This window comes from Tursiops truncatus, chromosome 2 (assembly GCF_011762595.2).
Source record: "Tursiops truncatus isolate mTurTru1 chromosome 2, mTurTru1.mat.Y, whole genome shotgun sequence".
Taxonomy (NCBI): domain Eukaryota; kingdom Metazoa; phylum Chordata; class Mammalia; order Artiodactyla; family Delphinidae; genus Tursiops; species Tursiops truncatus.
The window spans coordinates 176,203,409-176,225,469 of NC_047035.1; the positions used below are offsets into that span (position 1 = coordinate 176,203,409).

At 42.8% G+C, this 22,061-nt stretch overlaps 1 protein-coding gene across 7 annotated transcripts in view; it reads left to right on the forward strand.

The window, feature by feature from the left end:
- Positions 1 to 22,061, forward strand: part of MKX (mohawk homeobox) — a 65,472-nt gene that overhangs the window by 38,188 nt on the left and 5,223 nt on the right. For 5 of the 7 annotated variants that reach the window (XM_033852535.2, XM_033852531.2, XM_033852532.2 and 2 more), the window contains exon 6: positions 21,985 to 22,018. In XM_033852535.2, the coding sequence (XP_033708426.1) occupies positions 21,985 to 22,018 (34 nt within the window). Of the gene's footprint in view, positions 1 to 5,336; positions 5,547 to 21,984; positions 22,026 to 22,061 lie in introns of those variants that run through there. The other 2 variants (XM_033852534.2, XM_033852533.2) reach the window with 2 other exon arrangements.

Genomic DNA, 22,061 nt, shown 5'->3' on the forward strand with positions numbered 1-22,061 from the left:
GAGAACAAACTAGTGGTTACCAGTGGGGAGAAGGGAGGGGGGAGGGGTATTAGAGGGGGGGCAGGCAAACTATTAATTGTAAGATAGGCTCAAGTGTATATTGTACAACACGGGGAATAGAGCCAATATTTTGTAATAACTATTAATAAGTAACCTTTGAAAATTGTATAAAAATTTAAAAAATAAAAATAAAAATGTTTTTAAAAATGGAAAAAAGACATATTAATTAGACATTTCTCCAAAGAAGATATACAAATGGCTAATAAGAACATGAATAGATGCTCAACATCACTAATTATTAGAGAAATGCAAATCAAAACTACGTTGAGGTACCACCTCAAACCAGTCAGAATCCTATTATTAAAAAGTCTGCAAATAACAAATGCTGGAAAAGGTGTGGAGAAAAGGGAACCTTCCTACACTGTTGGTGGGAATGTAAGTTGTTGCAACCACTATGGAGAATGGTATGGAGGTTCCTTAAAAATCTAAAAATAGTGTTGGCATATGATCCTGGCAATCCCACTCCTGGGATTGTATCTGGAGAAAACTCTAATTCGAAAAGATACATGCACCCCTGTGTTCATAGCAGCACTATTTACAATAGCCAAGACATGGAGACAACCTAAATGTCCATTGACAGATGAATGGATAAAGAAGATGAGGTGTGTATATATACACAATATGTAATTTTACTCAGCCATAGAAAAGAAGGCAGTCATGCCATTTGCAGCACGTGGATGGACCTAGAGATTATGATGCTAAGTGAAGTACATCAGAAAGACAGATATCATATATCACTTATATGTGGAATCTAAAATATGACACAGATGAACTTATTTGTGAAACAAAAGCAGACTCACAGACACAGAAAACAAACTTACGGCTACCAGTGGGAAGCGGGGGGGAGGGATAAATGAGTTTGGGATTAGCAGACGCAAACTGCTGTATACAAAATAGATAAACAACAAGGTCCTACTGTATAGCCCATTGAACTGTACTCAATATTCCTGTAATGCACCGTAATGGAAAATAATATGAAAAAAATCTATATATGTGTATGACTGAATCACTTTGCTGTACATCAGAAACTAACACAACATTATAAATCAACTAGACTTCAATTAAAAGAAACAAACCCAAGAAGAGATGCCACTTCCCACCAATTAAGATGGCTGTTGTCAAAAAACAAGTGTTGGTGAGGATGTGGAAAAACTGATTCTCCTCTTGATTTTTCCCCATGTAGCCTCTGAAAAAAATGTAATTACATTTACTGATATTTCTTTGGCTGCTAGATTTTAAGTGATAGAACTTCCTCACTTCAAAACCCTAAAGGGAGTATCCCAGGTTTTCTTCTGGTATCTCTGTGAGTCTCAATTTGTAGCTTAAATATTTTATTTCTTTGGAATGTATCTTAGCTTGAGAAATGGTATAATATAGTGTGAAGAAAATGTCCAATTTTATTTTTTTCCATAGAGCTACCCAGTTATTCTAACACTTTTTATTGATTTGTCTTTCTCCTCCTTTCCTGGTTGGAAATACTACATTTTAAGTTGAGTCTCTGTTATCTTGCTGGTCTCGATTTTTGTTTCTCCTCATGCTACAATCCCACAGTGTTTTAACTATTGAGGCTTTAGAATATGTTTAAAATCTGGCTATGCTTATTCTTCCTCTGTCTTCTTTTTTCATAGTTTTTCTAGCTATTGTTGCTTGTTTGTTTTCCACTATTAACTTTAGGATCAACTTGTCTCCTCAAAAAAAGTTTTGTTATTTTTATTGGGATTGTGTTACATTTATGAATTAATTATAGAAAATTTGATTTTTTTTTAAGATATAGAATCATCTTATGCAGAAGCTTGGTATGTCTGTTCATGTCTCCTTTTGTGGCCATTAGTCGTGTTTAAAATGTTCCAAATAGGTCCTTGAACATTTCTTGTTAAGTTTAGTCCTAGACCCTAATTAGGGTCCTTTCTTCCATCACTTTTTTTAACTGTTGTTTTTACATGAGAAAGCCATTCCTTTCTGTATGTTAATATTGTACTCTGCTACCACCATGAATTTGCTTATCATTTTTGGTAGTTTTTTCAGTTGACTTTCTTGTGTTTTCCAGTAATACAATTATATTATTTTCAAAGAGTGATGATTCTACTTGCTTTCTGAAATTTTTGCCATGCATTTTTTCTCTGGCTTATTGCTTGAGTTGTATATCACAAGTAATGGTGGTACACATTCTTGTCTTGTTTCTGACCTTCCTGGCAATACTTCTAGTGTTTTCCCATTACTTGTGATGCTGGCTTTTGGGCTTCAGTTATAGTACCTTCAGATTATGGTTTTAGGCTTTAAAGATCTGGGTTCAGATTTTCTTCTCTACCAGTAACTAACTAAGAAACATCAGGTAAATCATCTAACTTTTCTGATTTATATCAGTATCTATAAAATGAGGGAAAGAAAATATCCCTACCTCACACAGCTATTGATAATAATTGTGAAAGCACTTGATAAATTGTGGGGATAAATGTCCCTTGTAATTCCTGTTTTCTCCTGTACAGAATGCTTCCCTACAGAACACTAGAGAATTGTAGAACTGGATTTCCCTTTGTGGCTCTGAGCTGTTTTGTAATTCCATTCACAACACAGTTCCTACATATACTCCAAGGTTGGAAAGAAATAGTGCTGCTTGAATGATGAGCAAATTCCTTTGCTGACATTTAACCAAAATGTATTCCAAACCTGAAGCTTTTTGGAAGGCTAAGAAAATGTTGGTCACCGTCTTGTAAAAAAGTGAAATAAAAAATGTTTATGTACCTCAGCCCTTCCTGACTGAGCTGGAGTGAGTGCACTGAGGTGGTGTTATTTTGTGGTGTTTCAGTTCTGGGAAAAATGAAACCAAAAAATATAGGAGATTTTTCAAGATTTTTGGTTGTGAAAGCTTTCCTTTTTTGTCTACTTTGGTTAACATTGAGAGGGCCGTATAAATCTGATTCAACTGCAGCTCTTCTGCAAACTGATTGCGGCCAGTGATCCGTAACTATAAATGTTGCTTCTGTGTGGAAGTCTGCGTTTTAGAGAATGAACTCAGCGTCCAGAGATACTGGCGGCTGCGCTCCTTTGTCAGACGTAACACGGTCTCCCGATAGCCTTGCCCACGTGTACAGTAACTGGCGTGTGGAGGAGTTTCGTATCCTTTTAAAATGAGCTTCTGTATTAGTTTCTGTGCAGAGTTGTGTCTTGGTCCAATCTGATAAGATTTGCAAATGTACTTTTCCTTTGTAAGAAGCCACCCACAAGTAGCTCCCTTCCTCAGAGGCTTTTTGTTCCTTGAAGTGTATCAACTGCTCCTTCCCTCCATGCTTGAAAAGTAAAATGTGGTCATTTGAATGTCCCTTTTGTTTCCTAACACCACTTACCTTCCTCTTTGAGACAGCTCTCAGAGGACCTAGGTATTAAGGTGGTAAAGTTACTTTTTCAAGCTGCAGCAGCCTTCTTCACCTGGTTTGCTGGTACATCTGTGGCTTTGGAGATGCCTCTGGCTTTGTCACGTGGCTGGGCTTCGGAAGAGAGCTTCGTACTCCCTCATTTTCCTGGATTCCCTTCTCTGACTACATGTTGAATTTGAGGAACCTGCCCTTTCTAGAATGATTGTGGATGCAGTTTTGCATTAAAAGCTAATGAGGCCTTCATGGATTTTCTCACAAATACTAGTCTGAAGACACTCCCGTCTCCAGCACACGTTCTGGGTTTGTTAGATGATCTTTAAAGGCATGCACATTTGCAAACACAGTCCTTCTTTATTTATATATGCAAAATCATCTTTTGTGAACCGACAAAGCAAACGCATCATGAGAGAAGACAGTGGGAGAATGTGCCGTAAGGTCCCTCGGTGGATTCAGTCCTTCCGGGGGAGTTTGGAAACCCAGCTTATTAGGCGTGAGTGGCAGCTTCTCCGACAGCAGCAGTGCCGTCGTTTACATTATTTCACTTCACAAAGTGCTCATCAAAGCAAATTTAGTACATTAGAATAAAAGCCGAAGTAGAGAGCATGAAAGGAATCACTCAGAAACTAGCCCCATTACAAACAGAGCCAGAACTGCTAGAGGGAGCTGGCCCAGCAGAGCATCTGACGCTCCCTTAACACACCCAGCGATTCCAGATGAAGGACCCCATCCCTAGGTTAACTCAATAATAAGACAGGAGTCAGGGGGAAAGTGTGTTAGTTTTAGTGGGGGAGCATGCTTCCTAATTGTATAAAGTAAAATGAACAACCTAGAAAATGACAGTATGTGCTCAACGTATCATTTTTCTCAGCAGACAAACTTCAGAGGACAGAAAGCACCTCCTCCTTGCTCACTACTGTATTACCAGCTGTTAGCAAAATGCAGTAAAGATCTGTTGATTGATTGGTTCATTGATTGATCGCTGGGGGATATAATGAGTACTTCCACCTTTGAAACAATCTTAGTTTGGAGAGGAAAGTATGTCTATCTTTTGTTATGTAAATATAACAGCAAGCAAAGTAAATAAGATGGGCCGGAATCAATTCTTCGGTAATCGGGAGCAGACTCTGCCATGGGGATGGTTTACATTTTACTCCAAAAGCAAAATTTTGCATTTAGTGTAAGAAATAGTGGTAAAACACCGAGCTTTTGCTTTCTACCAATAGTGTAAACATTACTCTAACATGTAGTCTCTGGAAATAATTTAGTTAACTCTTATTTTTATACGCATGTTCTGTTCTGGAGACTTGATGCAGAAATACTGATGGAAAGTTTTTTCTCTAAGTGACAGTTTGTTTACAGAAATCCCTTGAAATCTTGATGTTATTGAAAAGTCTGAAATAAATGTTGCCTCGAAATTGCCTGTTACAGAACAGCTCCACACCTCCCAGAGCAGTTCCCCACTTCGTTAGTAAATCACCTAAAACCCATGAAGGTCATGGAGACTGCTCCCTCTGTGAAATGAAATATTTATGTTCCAATCCCCCAAACATATTGCGGATCGTTTTGGTGTTTTAAGTTGAGGGTACGTAGTAAATTATTCCAAAATTATGGAGGCCAAATGTCATTCCCTCCAGAAGTTTGTGTAATATCTATTTATCTGTGGGCAGATGACTGCTCAGGATAATCAGACGCAGACTTTGTCAAGTTTAGTCTAAGTAAACACAGCTGAACATAAGCAAGTTGGACTATAAGGGTTTTTTGAGCTTTGCCAACAGCATATGACCTTGGAGAATGCTGCTTTTTTTTTTTTTTAGTACAGTCTGCTTTCAATGGAAAAGAAGAATTCTTTTTGTTTCAAATTAACAAGTGATGATTAGAAGCTTGTTATGTTCTAATTTTTAGATGCAAGACAAATGAACATCATGCACATACCCAACAAAAAGCTGCCTTCCTGAGGGAGTTATTCCCCCCTTAAGGAGCTGAATTTAAACCGCGAGAGTGGAAGCCAATTAAATGGAGTTTCTTTCTAAAAGAAAACGTTTCTTTGTTGTTGTTTATTTGTATTTTGGTTTTTGTCTCTGTGCCATTTCAACAGATTAAAATTGTGTCTCCAAATATGCCACTAGAAAATGGACTTTACTGACTTATCCATTCTTTAAGAAGCATGTGTCCTCAATAGGAAAGAAACTTTGCATTGTCATTAACGTTCGGTCTTCAGTGGAAATCCTCATTAACCGCGTTATGCTTTTCACAAGTCCTTTTTTTCTTCTTTCTTTTTTTTTAAAAAAATACATGTTTCTTTTCACTTACCTAATACGTTCTTCTTTTAGCCTAGTATGGAATCCGATGCTACATTTTTTAAGGGCACTTTGTGGTTAAAATAAAGTTCCTATTAAATGTTTCATGTCGAAAGGTGGACTTTAAGTGCGAACTTTGGTAAAAGGTGGATTAGTGGAGATTCGCCTTGAAACGTCTGGCTTTTCAGTGTTCTCTGACAGGCAGGGAGCCAGCTACATGCTCTGCTCTCTCTGCTCCTTCGCTTAAGGAAACTATTTCTTTCCTTTTCACCCTTCGGGTGTACATTTCCTTCTGAGAGCAAATGCAGTATGGATAAAGGGTGTGACTAATAAAGTTTTGAAAATCATCTTTCAAGACTTTGGTATTTGACACTTTTTTTAATCACACGCTGGATAGTATTAGCCAGCATATGGGAAGGTATTTAGATCTACGTGCTAAAGCATTATTCGTGTAAGACCCACCCATATCTACTTATTTGTACACCTCTTTTATCTATATGCCGATCGAGTTCCATGTTACGATGACTACTTTGAGGAGATAATATCACAATGTTTTAAATATGTTGCTACGTAATGCGGCCACGCTGCGTCCTCTTCTTGTTCAGGGCGGCGTCCTGCATCCCTGGGCACATCAGCGTCCACATTCGAAGGCCCTCAAAGCACTTCCTACTCTCAGCATGTCACCGTCAGGCTCCCGACGGCCCGTGCCCTCCAAGCTGAAACGTGCTCTCCCTCCGTCCTTCCGGACTCAGAGAATCCCCACCCACCCAGTCACGGGAGGCAGCCCCAGAGGCGGTAGAGGCTCCTGCCTCGTGCTCCCAGACCCCACCTACCCTTCAGCAAGGCTGCCCCCGAGCGAGCGTCCCCACTGCTGCGTCCTCCACCCCCACTCCTCACCTGTCTGAGTTCCTGCCGCGGTCTCACCTTCCACTAAGGCAAGGGGGATCGTTCTGAAATCCAGGTCCAATCGTGTCACTGTTACACATCCTTTCAGGATGGAGTTCACCTTCCTCCTCCTGGCACCCAAACCCAGGAACCCCTCAGCACCCGGCCTTTGCTGATCTCTCACCTGCCCCTTCGCACGCCTCATTCGTTTCAGCTGCACAGAAAGATTTGACACGGGGGTCAGGTGCCGGCATCGCCTTGCCCTTTCATACAGCTGCCCCTTCACCTGGAACACTGCTCCCCACCTTTGCCTCAGTGGCCGCCGCTCATCTTTACCTTGGCCGGTCGCTTTCCCGTCTTTACTGTGTCCTGGTGCTCAGATGGTGATGGCGCTGGCTGGGCGCAGGCGTGAATGGAGGAGGGTGCATGCTGGACGCACTTGCCCGTGGCCTCATCTCTGCCGCCCCAGAGGATGCCATCTCACTCAGAGCCCCACTCAGGGCCCCCGGAGCACTAGTCACACGGAGCTCTTGTCATTACTCAGTGAGTTGCTTGGGGTGAGACCCATCTGTAATTCGTACAGTATGTCCCCTGCATACGAACCTTCAAGTCGCGAGCTTTCAAAGATGCGAACATGTGTTCACGTGTCCGGCCACGTGAGTTAGTTGTCACGTGCGTGCATCCTCTGCAAGTGGTCGTGCCTTTGTGTACTTCACTTACAGGACTGTGTAGACCACAGTAGTGCAGTAACTTTATTTCAAGCCCAGGTTGGCTGGAAGCAGGTGTAAAAGCAGCGGCGATGTAGCCGGTGCTGCTGAGGTGTAGCGGCGGCGATGTAGCCGGTGCTGCTGAGGTGTAGCGGCGGCGATGTAGCCGGTGCTGCTGAGGTGTAGCGGCGGCGATGTAGCCGGTGCTGCTGAGGTGTAGCGGCGGCAGTGTAGCTGGCGTCTCTTGTTGCTGACGATCTGCTTCAGCTCTACCATCTCCCACCTGCTGTCCCTCCTCCAGTCGGTAAGTCTTCTGTCCTGTTCACTCGATGCCAGCCCCTGCATGCCAGCTGTTGTACTGGACTACTGTCCTTTTCAAGGGACTGTACTGTAAGATGAAAAATGTTTTATTTGTTTGATTTTTATGTGTTTTTTGTGTGAAAAGTATTATAGACCTATTACAGCACAGTACTGTAGAGCCGCCTGTGTTAGTTGGGTACCTAGGCTGACTTCGTTGGACTTAACAAACGTGCTCTCGGAACAGAACTGTTTTGTAGGTAGGGGACTTACTGTATTTCTAAGGTCACAGTGCCTGACATTTAGAGTGCATTCAGTAAATGTTTGCTGAACCAACCAATGCACCTGTAGAGCGGTAAATGAAGACACCATGGAGAAGAGCCCGTTCTATTGCACTTAAGATTAAAAGATTGGGCTTCTAGTACTAGCCCTATGGTTTACTGAGTTTAGCCTCGGACCTGTCAGCCAGCTTTTCTGAGTCTCAGTTGTAAAATGGGGAAAATGATACAAGTGTGCACAAAAAGGAAATGAGATTAATGCACATTTATGACTTGCGAAATGCTTGATAAATACTGTTGTCGCCACTGTGAATTGTGATAAGTTGACCTGGACCTTAATTACGCCCCCAAAAGGGGGGGGGAGGGTAAAATGCTGTGTACAAAGTGTAATTTTCCATTTGATACTCAAAAAAATTTGGTTTTTACTTGGATAAGTTCAGCTTCATTGTAGTGTTGTTACCCATTCTCTATGAAAGCACCAGGCATCCAAAGATGGCACAAAAATTCCAAGGGAAATGGAGTATCTCTCGCATTCTGCTGTGCAGTGGGAAGAATTTTTAATAAATGTTGGTCTCCTTGTAAGATGTCGGGAGTACTGAAATAACCCATATATTCTTACCCCAATTGAAGGATACCAAGTACAGCTGTTTAGGATAAAGCAGTGATACAATTAAGGTCTTTTAGGTAATGTATGTTTTAAGTAGTTATTTTTTCCCTTGTGGAATTGTATCAGTCAGTGAGCTCTTCATAGAGCTTTTTACAAAGATTAGAGACCTGTCTTTTAAGAACTGGGCATTTCCAAAGCTGTTTCCCCAGATGCAAATGCCATATTCTATCTTGAGTAAAGATCTTCACAATTTAAAACTTTCTCCGAGCAATTAAGAGTAAACACGCTAGCATACCTATATGATTGCGTGGATAACACATGCAAGCTGCCAGGCCAAGAACAGCTACGTGCGCCAACCCCAAAAATGAGCAGCAAAAGACCGGTTGCTGACCTAATCCTGGAACTTGCCGTGTGTATGCTCATTCTTACTCTCATCGAAGACTCCATTCTGATGTTTTGCGTATTGTGGCTACTAAGCAACTTAAGTGACCTTCTCCAAGCCGTTGCAACACTGAAGTCTCCACAATATGCAGTCTTGCCCTTTGGGGAATTTTCCACACTGGAGTGTCAGAGACATAACATGCCTGCCCGTGACCCAGGGGAGACAATTCAAATGAAAAAACTATTTTGAATTGTTGTGTTATTCATTATCTGTTCCATTTCAGGGTAAATCTTCAACATTGCCTCCTAGTTTGCTGCCACTACAAAGAGTTTGCAATTGTGGAATAATTATAGCTGCTCTTTATTGAGGATGCCTGGCTGCCTGGTGGTTTGCAGTGATTATTACTAATTTCTGCAACAGTCTTCATCATTCCGTATTTTGTGTCTATTTTACAGATGAGAAAAAAAAATGAGACGCAGAGATATTAACCGACTTTCCCCAGACCACATGCTAATAAGCAGCAGTGCTGGGATTCAGACCCTGAGCTCTCTGGTTCCAGATCTGCTCTCTTCCATTGCAAGTTACTGTGGGAGGGGGAAAGTGTGATTAAGTGAACGTCACCCTTCCCAGTTCACACTGATTAGCAGTGAACAGGTGCACTCAATTTCTCAATTCAAGATAAACCAAAAAAAGGCACTAATCCCATTAAAAGCAGCTGTAGGAATTTGAGTAACTAATTGGGTTATTCTCTTTCTCTGTCTTAATGACTGCTAACATTAGCATGGAATTTCCATTTGAATAATTTTTCAATTAATCATAAACTGGGACTCCCATTTCTCAAGCAGCCTTTTGACAGATGCTTTCAACACTTGCCCCACACAACTCCCATTACCTCCTTTTTTTACTCGTGAATAATTAATTCAGTGCATTTTCATCATTACACATCCTTCGTTTCTTTATGCTTCTCCAGGGGGTCCTATAAATCAGGACAAATACAGATTCCTTTGCCTTTCACTTTGAAAGAAAGGATTTTTGTGCCTCCTTTTGTCCAAGTAAGAATCTATTATCTATTATCCAGTAAGCTATCTAATAAAGTAACTTTTATTTTTTAATTTTTTCAATTACTCTAATGATTTTATTATTTGTTCTAAGAAGGTCATTCCATTTTAAAATTGAAGTAGAGTTGATTTACAGTATTTACGTTAGTTTCAGGTGCACAGCACAGCGAGTCAGTATTTGTACAGGTTGCACTCCGTTAAAAGTTACTACAAGATAATGGCCACATCCCCTGAGCGGTACAATAGACCCTTGTTGCTCATCTGTTTTATACACAGCAGTTTCCCCTGCCCCTCCCTCTCCCCACTGGTAGCCACTAGTTTGTTCTCTCTGTCTGGGAGTCTGCTTCTGTCTTGCTGTACACATTTGTTTGTTTTATTTTGTAGATTCCACATATAAGCGATACCATTCAGTATTTGTCTCCTAAAGTAGGCTGAAAATCAGTGGGATAATATATCCAGTTACTTAGAGTTTGGAAAATAAGAGAAGTATATTTCCTAAAAAGCCCGACCGACTAACTCTTATTCCCATCTTGTGCTGAGGGCTGTGTGATTAATGCTGCCCGAGGCCTGAATGGAACAATGGCTCACTTCTTCCTGCGTGTTTGTAACGTCCTGTGTTCAGCTCCCATTGTGGTGGCCTGGGAAGGATGGTTTCTCCTCCCTTGTTCAATAGATGCTTTTAGCTCCCCTGGCTTTGGACCCATGTGCAAACCGTATGCGTAATGAGTGGCTCACTCCTGCTGGCTCTAACTGGCTGTGCGTCTAACAGGACAGACCTCTAAAACAACAGAGGATACAGTGAGCATCGCCGTGGAACATCTGTAGTTTCAGGAGCCTTCCCAGTTCTTTAGTTTTTGTGAGTAACTGTTCTGCCCCTTTGCGTTCCCCTTCTGAGTGTGGAGAGTCACCACTAGGGAGGGGAGAAACCACATGCCTGCGAGAGCTTGGGAATCTTGCAAGGAATTACGATTTTCCTGGCTGTCATTACCCAAAGAAGGGGCAATTTTTTGTGCTTTCATGATGAAAGTATGTAGTTTGTTTACCCTGGAGTGTGAGAGCCAGGCTCTTTTGTGTAGTCCTTTGATTCAAAGCAATGACTATGATCTTCTGCACCGTGCGTATTCATCACCTAGTTCTGGTTCTCTAGAGAGAATTTAATATTTAAATCACATGTGAGTGTATATAGTGCATCCCATCACCAAACCCAAAAGTGTGACTAAGTGGATCTGGTTGGTCCTAAGAATGTAATTTTTGATTCTTTTCTCTGTTTTTCTACAGCTTTCTGCTTTTCCCTGTCTCTCTTTTGTTTATTTCAAAATTAGTTTACACAACTGATTGTTAAAATATATTTCTCTCTATAGTCATCAGAAAGTATGTGAAAGGGTAGAAGATATCAGGAATTACAGAGGATTGCTTTTAGTCCAAAAATAATATTGGGTTCATTGTCCGTTTCTCTAAATCAGTCATTTTTAATGATTAAAACAAATATGTTTTCTCTTTTATTTCTGGGTGTCTTATTTACTTTTAAAACAGGCTGCGACATTTACAGGGCATTACCTATGGCAACTGCTTGGCATTTAAATATATTTAAGTCGTGAACATGCCATTCCTCTGCATTTAAATTTCCATGAAATGGCTTTACAAGAACTTTTCTGTGTGCTGTACTCATGCTTCTTTCTGGTAGTCATCAAGCTCTGTTATTTTTTTTTTATCTAAGACCCTAAGAGTGTTTGCGCTCTTTCTTTACGGTTTCTTTGCTTCACGTTTAAGTACTGTATTTTTACTATCTTGTGATAGAGACACCCCTGCTGAAGATTGCATTGCTTAAGGCTGTAGCGTGGAGCCTATGTGTCTAATTTGGGTCATCGGTGGCGGGTGGTGGTCCCAGCACAGGAGGGACCCACATGCTCTGCAGGAAGAAGGGGCTCAGCTCACCCTCCAGCAGACACGGCCGAGGGTCGTCCCTAGTTCTCAGCCTGTCCCTGGGCCTCTGGGTGGCTTCCAGGTGATGGTCACTAGCACTTTGATCCTCTTCAGCCCTTTGGTCCCAGCTGCTCTGCCATTTCTGCTCTTGTTCAAAAGCAAAGCCCCCAGCAGGCCTAGACAGGACCCTGTCACTGCTCAGTTCAGCATGCTGACCACTGAGCTCTACTGTAGTGATTTTGGTCCTGGGGGTGACCACGCTGTTTGCATGGTGGTTCTGTTCCCCATCCCTGTTCCTCTTTAGAGATCATATAGCTCCAGGTACCTCTCAGGGCTGCTTTAAAAATAACAGATGAAAAATAACCAAAAACGGTGTATAAACCTCATCACAATGTATAACAACACCATGCTCTGTTCTTCCTGAGGCAGGCCTGAACAAAGTATTCTTCTAAGGGCAGCAGAAACTAAGTTTACTTGAGTTTATAAAAGCTTTTTATCCTACCCTAGGAAGAAAAAAAAAATCCACATTAGGTTGAATAATTACTTTTTGATGACCCCCATCTGGATTGCTATTTCCCAAAGGAAAATTTAAAAAAATATAAGACTCCCAAAAATAAAAGTCCCCACCATGACAGCAATATAGAGCTGGGCCTACGTGTTTATTTTCAAAACAGAAAACACAGATCTTATAACAGTCTGTTATTACCATAGCTGCTCCAGTTAGAAGAGAATGAGGGTGATTTGATTATTCTGAAGTATTGTGTAATATATTACCATGAAAATCTTGGGTCCCTTTATCCTCAAGTTTGTATTTGTAATGACTCTCCCTGAACTATATACATCACAGCATAGCAAAAACTGTAATACCTGGGGAAAGTAATGCAAGTAAACTTTTGTTACACCATCCCCCCCCAAAAAAGGCATATTTTAAGTGGTATTATATTCATGTTTAAGCAAAAATAGACAAAAGCATTTTGAACCTAGAGTCACCCATTTCTGAACGGCATTTTCCTAATACAAATGTTATATCTGCTACCGATACGAAGGTAGAATCAGGAACTTGGTTCATTAAACGCAGCCCCGACGGATCCTACTGAGCCATAGGACCCTCGGCACCCCCAAGGGACCTGGGGTGGCCCCCTCAGCGGGTAAAGGTCGACCGACATGCTTCACTTCCCTCAGGGAGTCGTGATGCCAAAGCCCTTCCTGTGCACCAGGCTCTGTTCCACAAGCTTTACACTGGGCACCTCATTTAATCCTCACTGCAAGCCCGGGAAGGAGGGGTTACTCTTATCCCCATTTTATAGGTGAACCTGAGATGCGATGCACATAAATGACTCACCCGACGCCCTGTTTCTAGTGAAACCGCCAGCTATTTTCTTATGGTCCTAAGATACATCCTGTGCCTTAGAGAAATTATTGTACAAAAAGGTAGGTTTGATCTATGAAATGTTTTTGTTTCCTCCCCAAATAGATCAACTTGTTAGGTGAAAGCAACTTATCCCCTACTCTCTTCTAGAAATTTCTTGTATCCTACATTTAGGTGATAGCAGGGAAATAGGATCTATATGCCACTGGAATTTAATGAATGGTTTGGGGTGTCGATTCCTAGTGACTATCTGGTCTTCTCTGGTCAGATCGGGTCATCAGAAGACCTCTAGACTAGGGACACTCGGACCCATAGCCACGGCCCAGGCCCGCAAGGCCTTCTTCCTCATCTTTACGCCTCTCCCTGCTTTTCAGCTTCTCCCACCTTCAACAACATCAACAAAAATCTTCCCAATTTTCATTTGAAAGTCCTTCCCCACCCTAGTTTAGACTTCAAATGACTGTTTCTGAAATTAAAAGCAGAAAATCACAGAACCTTTAAATGTAGAAATGTGTGAACATAGAACACTGACATGCCAAGTATAATTTTAACATTTTAAGTGTATTAGGAGCATCAAAATGTATCTGAAATGTAGGAGAAAGACTCGTAATACTGTTCATCTTATGTCTAAAATATGCTTCTTTTCTATTAATAAGTACAGCAGACGAACTGTGAGTAGAGAACTGTCACTTGCACCTCTTCTGGAAGATCCAAGGGGTTGGCGAACGTCACCTCTCTTGTTGTGTCATTTCTGGTGTTAATGCATTCAGACAGGTTTAACAGCAAGATCTCCTAGTCTGAAGTGTCATTTCTGGTAATTTAAGGAATTTGAAAAGCATGGCCATAATGTGAGCCAACTCAAAGATACACTTCAGTTCATATATCAAAGCAAAAGTACTTTTTGATTTTTCAGAGATACTGAAGAGCTTGAAAATACATGGGTGGAGCCAGACTTTCCAGCCAGTTTCTAGATGATAGCAAATGCACATTTTTCCATTTAAAAGGCCTTTCTTTGCTGAAGAAAGTCGCATTAGTACGTTGTAACCTAACACTGTTCAGCTACATGTTTATTAAACATTAACCTCCGAGACCTGTGGTGTGGCGGCTGTTATGTAGCCCTCGTGCTATTGCAGAACTTAGAGGATGAGTGTCAGTGTTGGGACACGGGGACAGAATTAAAGTTCAGCTGAGAATCAGAGTAAGACCACCCTGTTTTCAGAACTAGCAGCCCAACTTGCACGTGGAAGGGAACACTTTCATAACCAACTCGCGCCCCTTGCAGCGCACGGGCACACACGGAAGTTACTCGGGTATAGTTAGGAAGTCATTTTCTGAGACTTTGGCTAGAAACCTAGCTTTCATGGATGAAACATCTGGGGTGACATCTCCAATATTCCCCTTGAGAAAATGAAGTAACAAAATCCATTAGACACTTCAAGTTAGTAGATATTCTTTAAAGTGGCTCCAGTGTTCTTTGTCTTGGCATGTTGTGTACTCTGGCACAAAATAGCATCAGAAGAGCCATTTTGTCTTTGAAGATGATAGATTCTGCACAATTAATGCATTAATCTGTGCTCATGGGCTTTGGCCAGAGTTAAAATATTTCATCCTTACATAATGGTTTTCATATTAAATCTCTGAACAACACTATTTTTTCTGATGAACTAACATTCAGCCCCATATTCTAGATGTAAAAAATACAGTGAGAGGAGAGGTTAATTTTTAGAAATGTTTACAAGGATTTATATAGTTCTTGGTATACATGCTTAAGCTTTCTTCTAAGTGTTCTGGAAAACATGAAGTCCTCATAACCTGAGTCTAGTGTGATTAGCCCTGCTTTCCAGGTGTGAAAGTCGGAGCACAGAGTAACTTAGCATTGAGGACCTTTAATTAGTGGAAAAGATGGAAAGTGGAGTTGAGACATTCTAATTGGGTGGTACTCCGCTTATTTGAAAAGTTACGTTCAAATTACAGATCCCACCTCCTGTGCCTTTAGTCCTCCAGTCCAGACTGATGAGGTCAGAATAACTGTGCGTTTTACCAGAACAGAGGTTCAGCTGGGAGTTAATAAGGAGCCACCGGCCTCAAGTTCTTTTCCTCCGCATCATCAGAAAAGCCGCAGGACAGCTATGTAGCTCCCTAAATGATAGGGAGCCCATCGACACTTAGAGGTTTAGCCACGGTCATGGGTGCTCCCGGAACGATAAAGATGTTCTGCTGTTGTTAATGGAACTATAACCTTTCCTGAAAGCTTTGAGGTGTCAGCTACCCCAGTCTTCACTATTGGTCCAGAAGAGAGGGGTGTGGTTTCTAATTTTTTGTTTTCTGGGAGGAGATCGAGAGGAGGACGCATTGACAGAAAGGCAGCTGACGGTGGGGACCCTGCGGATCCAGGACATCTGGGCACTATTAGCTATAGTGAGAGGCCAGCCCACGTGAGAGGTGGCAGGAAGGAAAAGAATCTTTCTCCAGATGGTGGAAGTCATGGCTGGAGGAAACACTGGCTTAATTTTTGGAAAAGATTTTCTTTAAACTCTGAAATAATTTTGGAAGCCACTCATTCTTTAAGGCCTCAGGATAAATAATTTAACTAGTATATTGCAAAGGGAAAAGAAATACCAGCTCCATCCATGAAGATGAGGCGGGTTTCATTTTATAATTTTCACTATTCCGAAAGGCCCCACTAATCCTTCCATGAGCGATAGCCTTGATATTCGCCAAGCTTTGGTGCAATCTCTTCCTGTCATGCTGAAGCTTTAACGTGTAATTCACCTTCAGTCCATGGCACTGGAAAAAGCAGTTTAATCATCAACAGATAAGTGTTACAGGTTGTTGGGTAGGTTTTTATCCTTCCTTTTTTTGAGCAAAATCACTTGGGATGATTTATCTTTACTTATTCAAAAGCTCTAACTACCCCAAAGAGAGGATAACCACAGACATTTCCCCTAAAGTGATGCAGCAACGGCTGTCTAGCAGTTACTTAGCAGCAATTCAGTCCTGGTGATGCAAGAGTGATTTTAGGGGTGTCGCATCTATTAAAATGTCTCTAATTTAAAGTCTGAGGATGAGCTCAGCGGAGCTTTAGATTTCCTATTCTGTGATTTGGACTGATTTTTTGATGTTACAGATTAAATAATAAGGAAAAAAAGTCATTTTTTTGTATCTCTGTGGTCTAGAATACTAGCAAAAGGTATAGAAAAGGTGTTTAATGGGCTCTCTGTGTAAATAATGCATTAGACCTTGCGATGGTCTTTGAAGGTGGCTTTATCAACTGAGATTGCTTAAATGATGAAATGCTAGTAATTGTTATTTTAAAGATAACCCCTTCTTGTAACATTCGAGACTCTCAAAATCCAAGTTAAAACCGGGCGAAGCTGGATTTTGAATTCTTTCAAGCCGTTTCTTTTTCACAGGCGAAAATACAAGAAACAAAAAAAGAAAACAAAACAAAAAACATTGCCACATCAGGGGAAGCCAAATGATAGACTATTATCTTGTTTGTTAACGAAAGGGTAAGGGGTAAGGGTAAGGAAGATGTAGAAGTTCAGTGAAAAAGCAAGTTCTAAAACGCATACAGAGACTTCCCTGGTGGTCCAGTGGTTAAGACTTTGCCTTGCAATGCAGGGGATGCGGGTTCGATCCCTGGTGGCGGAGCTAAGATCCCACAGGCCTTGCGGCCAAAAAAACCAAAACATAGAACAGAAGCAATATTGTAACAAATTCAATAAAGACTTTAAAAATGGCCCACATCAAGGGCTTCCCTGGTGGCGCAGTGGTTGAGGGTCCGCCTGCCGATGCAGGGGACGCGGGTTCGTGCCCCGGTCCGGGAAGATCCCACATGCCGCGGAGCGGCTGGGCCCGTGAGCCATGGCCGCTGAGCCTGCGCATCCGGAGCCTGTGCTCCGCAGCGGGAGAGGCCACAACAGTGAGAGGCCCGCGTACCACACACACACGCACACACAAAAATGGTCCACATCAAAAAAATCTTAAAACACGTACAAAGTGACTCCTTTTTAAAAAACGTATATAAACTTGCTTTGGGAGTCAGTACATCCAAATATTAATTTGAGTTATCCGTCAGTGCCCTCTATTTTCTCTTTTCCACTTTTTCCTGGATTTTCTGCAGCGAACCTGCATGCCTTTCTTATTAGAGAACAACAACAAATGCTGTTTTTAAAAGTAAAGAAATGTCCAGCCGCGGTGGAACCAGTCTGTAGGGGTGTGTGAGCCCCGCCCAGATCCAGTGTGTGGGGAAGTAGAGAGAGACGGGGTCGATGCTGTCTGGTGTGAGTTCCTGCAAATCTGGAGCGATCGGTATTTCAGAATATTCAGTGAGGCTTTATATCTACCCGATTCACCAGAGTCTCGTGCTTTATCTCAGTTGTTCCAAGTATGTAAATAGCTCCAGAAACTGGTCTCGTGCGCCAGGGTCTCTTGGGACCCCTGAGACCAGAAACACTAAAGCCTGGCTGTCCACATCTGCTGTCTCCAGCAGCGGCTCCCAAACCGACCAAGTGTGAGAAGGCACATTTGTCAAGCGTCTGGAGCTCTCTTTCCATTTTAATTTAGGGAAACATATAATACATGATTTTTAGATTATGTAATTTAAAATACTTGTTTTCTTAATCTTAATTTTATTTACCTTTCAGTGGTGTGAGTAGTATTTTGTGGAACATTTTAAAACAAGCCTTACTGATTAAATTTGAAAAAAAAATCTCAGTGCAGAAGATTTGGCCATATTTTTTTCTCTTTTTACGACTAGAATTATTACCTCAGGAATATATATCAGAATGAATGCTTCTGAGCTGCATCTCTCAAACGTGAGTGGACACTTTGCCCACAGGGCTTTGTGCTTGCACATCTCGGGTTGCAGTAGAACTGAATTTTCTTTATAATTGTTTCTCTACTTAACTTTATAAGGAAACACATGTCCAAACTGAGGATAGCCCCATTTTAAGTTTCAACATGGTTTGGGTTTTACAGCATCCAAGATTTTCCTAACGACGCATCTCTTTTTTTCATTCCTTTTCTTTTTTGGTCTTAAAACACGCTCTTTTGGCTGGTTCAGTACGTTGTTCCTGCCAACCAGTTGCTTTTATGATAATTGACAGCGTAGCTGATTTTTGGAACCTTGGGATCTAAAAAGGCATTTTAGCTCAGACGTGGGACCGGCAGAGCCAAGCTACTTGCAGAGTGAGAGAGGCAGCTGAGCTGGCCTCGGACCCGGGTCTGTGCCTGGGCAGTGACGGCGGACGGGCGTCTGCTCAGACCCCTTCCTGCTCCTGTCACGTCCTCTCTTGAGCTACTGGGCGCCGCTTCTGGAGGGGGCTGGTGAGAGACCTCCTGTCTGCTGAAGTGGCGTCGAGTGGTGGCCCAGAAACCCACCGCTGCTTAAATACTGACGACTGGCCGAAGAGACACAAAATACTTGAACCAGATAAGCGCCGGTGAGTTTATACTTCAAAGGAAAAGAGCACATGAAAAAGAACATTCCACATTTAGCACATTTAATAGAATGAGCGGATTGTAAATTGTCTGAGTCCCCCTCAAACGACCTCCATTCTCTGAAGCCGCTGGGGCGTCTCCCCAGGTTTCAGCTCAGCACCAGGAATAGAGAACAGTCTCCCCAGATTGCCAGATGCTTATACTCCTTTGCTTTCCTACAAAAGTACGAATGTTTCAGAGTACAAGGGCCCCTGTCTGCTGTCTCCCTTCTGCTGGTGCTTCTGGGAACCGCTGCTCTGCAGGAGGTGGCTCTCGGACGCACAGAACCCCGGCGACGCGGGCAGCTCGCCAGCAGCAGCAGAAGCACGCCCTTCCAGCACCAGCTGAAGTTTTGCACCGAAACTACCCTCGGCACAGAGATGCCCCCAAAGCAGCGTTTGACCCCCCAGCAGTCAGCTTTTGCTTGTTGGTTTGAAATCTTTGACATCGAACTTCGTTACATGCTGTTTGAACATTTACTACTGATAGAGAAGCAAAGTGTGTCTTCTCTTCATTCCTTTTTATGAAGCCTTTTCTTCTGTTGCTGGGAAAGGAACCTGAATCCATACCAAATGACATTGAACTGAGTGCCCTCTCTGCCTTAGAAATAAATTACAGGATTCATCTTTGCTGCGAGGACATTGTTGACATTCGTGAAACTGATTAAGAATACCCGAACGGGGATCGGGGTCTCTGTGTTTACACTTCAAAGGTATTTTCATAGGCACCAAACTGTAAAACACATACACCCCAAGAGTAAGCAGAGTTTTATAATTTCACGGTTGGCCATAGTAAGCTTGTTTCTTGGTGGCAGGATCCTGGTAGGCAGCCATGGGGGCTGCTGCTTGTGGCGTCTGGCTGGCCGCGGGGATGCAGAACACCCTAGTTCACACTTCACCTTAAACCAGCTCTCGTGGACCTTCCCAGGGACCTACGTGTCTTCCTTCCACCTACAGAGTTGGCAGCCACGGGCTTCCTTCCTGTTGTCTGCACTCTGTTGCCCATCCAGGTGGGGAATCGGATGCTGGTCCCCTGTGTACATGCGAGACAGCTTCGTTCGTAAGCCAGAGCATCAGTTACATGGTCTTTTCTGAATTATGTTTTGTTATTTCCCTAATGTTATTTAACCTTCATGGAACTTATTCTGCTTTTGCCAAGTCTTTCCATTGGATAAATATCTCCATAACCTATTGCTTCACTTTGGCAACAGAATTGTTGCAATTTGTGGGCAAAATTGAGCAAAGGCCTAACTCGTTTTTTTTTTCTCTCTGTAAAATGTCCAATGTTGTTAGCTTTTCTTGTCCTAAACAAAGGCACTGACTTACTCTCTGTTCTGGTAGTGCCTTGTATCTGTCATTATTGAGCAGAGATTTGCAGTTAATAGCACCAAACGGAGAAAGACTTGACAGACAGCAGAGACACTGATGCTGGATAAGCCAAGACACAAAGTGCTTGGAGTTGTGCCCACATGTAGGACGTGATCTGTAAGCGAGGGTTACGAGGGTCCTGTGAATTCAAAGTTGTCATTCTTTTCCTTCTGTTTACATAAGCAATATTATAATTCCAAAATTATCAAGCAGCAGAGGTGTAGCTAACCATCCAGGCCTACCTCGTAGGGGCTGAAAGATCCAGAGGCTAGCAGGGCTCCGGAGGGGGACCAACTACGCAGGAATCCAGTTATTTTTCCAAAGATCCCTAAAACGAAAGGAGACCAAAGGGACTAACGTTTATTGTTCCATTTGGGGCCAGACACACTTCATCTCACTCACTTTTCGTGACAACCTTGCCGTTTATTCACTACGCGCTTTTGTTGTGTTTGCTTGTCTTCTTTTTCGGCAGGGTAGGTAGGGTGGCCCTGAGTGAAAGGCTGTGCAAAGAGCTCAAGGTGACCGTTACTATCTCCCGGTCTACACTGCCTGGCCTGACTCAGGATGTGTTAACAGCTTTCCCCGACTCTTTTCATCCATCGAGGGCATCAAGGTTTAGCTGCCCTGTCGACACGGTCACGTCCCTGGGAAATGTCGCCCTGCTGGGACTATATCATGATCGTGTTCCTGATCTCCCCCCCAGGTCTCTCCGAGTTTCGCGACTCTCTGGGAGCCCAGGGCTGGAGATGAGGCTGCACCGCGGCAAACTAGCTTTGAGCACTGCCAGGGAGTTAGGGGAGGAGAACAAAGGGAGGGAACTGAGGGCAGGAAAAGCCAGCTTTCCAGAGGCCGTGGAGCCCAGAGACGCTGTGAGCAAACTCCCTGTCCCCATGCTTCCTGTGTGGGGTGCAGGGCTTCGTTCTGTAGGTTCTCAATGGTGTTTGTCGCTGCTGGTGGTGGTGCTGGTGGCGGAGGTTTAACCGCTGTATTTCTGGCGTCTCTAAGGCTGCTGGGAGCTCCAGCCCCACTCTGTGTTCTAACCTCCCGTGCCATGCCGCTGCCCCCCTTTACCCTCTGGAATCTTTCCCTCCAGCATGTCTATTTTTGTGTTCCTGATACCTTGCTCTTTTGGCCAGAGGAGCTCCCCCAGAGAGGGTTAATCCGGATCAAGAACCCATTTCGTCTTCCTTTATAAGGTGTGGTTTTGATAGACATTCGTGCTCCGAGTGAAGCAGCAAGCCTGGCTCTCATGTCCTGCGGGATGAGGGGTCCGTGTGGAGCTCACAGACCAGTGCCTGCTTATTCCAATCCGCCAGGAGTCCTGCGTTGCTGTCAGCACTGGGTCTGTTATTCATCGGCTAACTCGCCAGAGGGGACTACCTGCCAGTCCTGTTTCTGAGATGAAGGTTTGATTTCCATGAGATCATAGACTGCCGAGCCACAGGCACCCTGAAGATCACCTAGGAGCTCCTTTATTTTATAGTTCAGGAGACTGTACCCCAGACCTCATGCAGCATCACAATCTGCCCAAAGGCACACGGCCGGCGAGTAGTGGGGTGAGACCAGAACCTGCCCCGGAACGGTCAGCACTCTTTCCCTGTGCCATCGCCCTCCTCACCAAAATGCCCAATCAGTGTCTCAGAACAAACTGACCGCAGATGTTTGTATGTTTATGAGAGCCACTTTTTATTCTGTATTACCTGTTCTCATCTTATTCCTGCTTCTTTGCAAAGAGATTTTTTTTCACACCTTCTTCGTTAAAAAAAAAAAAAAGTGTAATCAATTTTCAACATGTTTCCTGACGAACTTTCATTCCTCGTAATTAATGATGAAAGGCCTGAGATTCAAAAAGATAGCAGAAAAGAAAAGTAATCAAATGTTTGCTTTTCTTTACAGACACTCTGGAAAATAGATCCAGTAAGGGTGACAGGTGAGCGGTATGTTTTTATTTGCCATTTGTGCTTTTCAGTGGT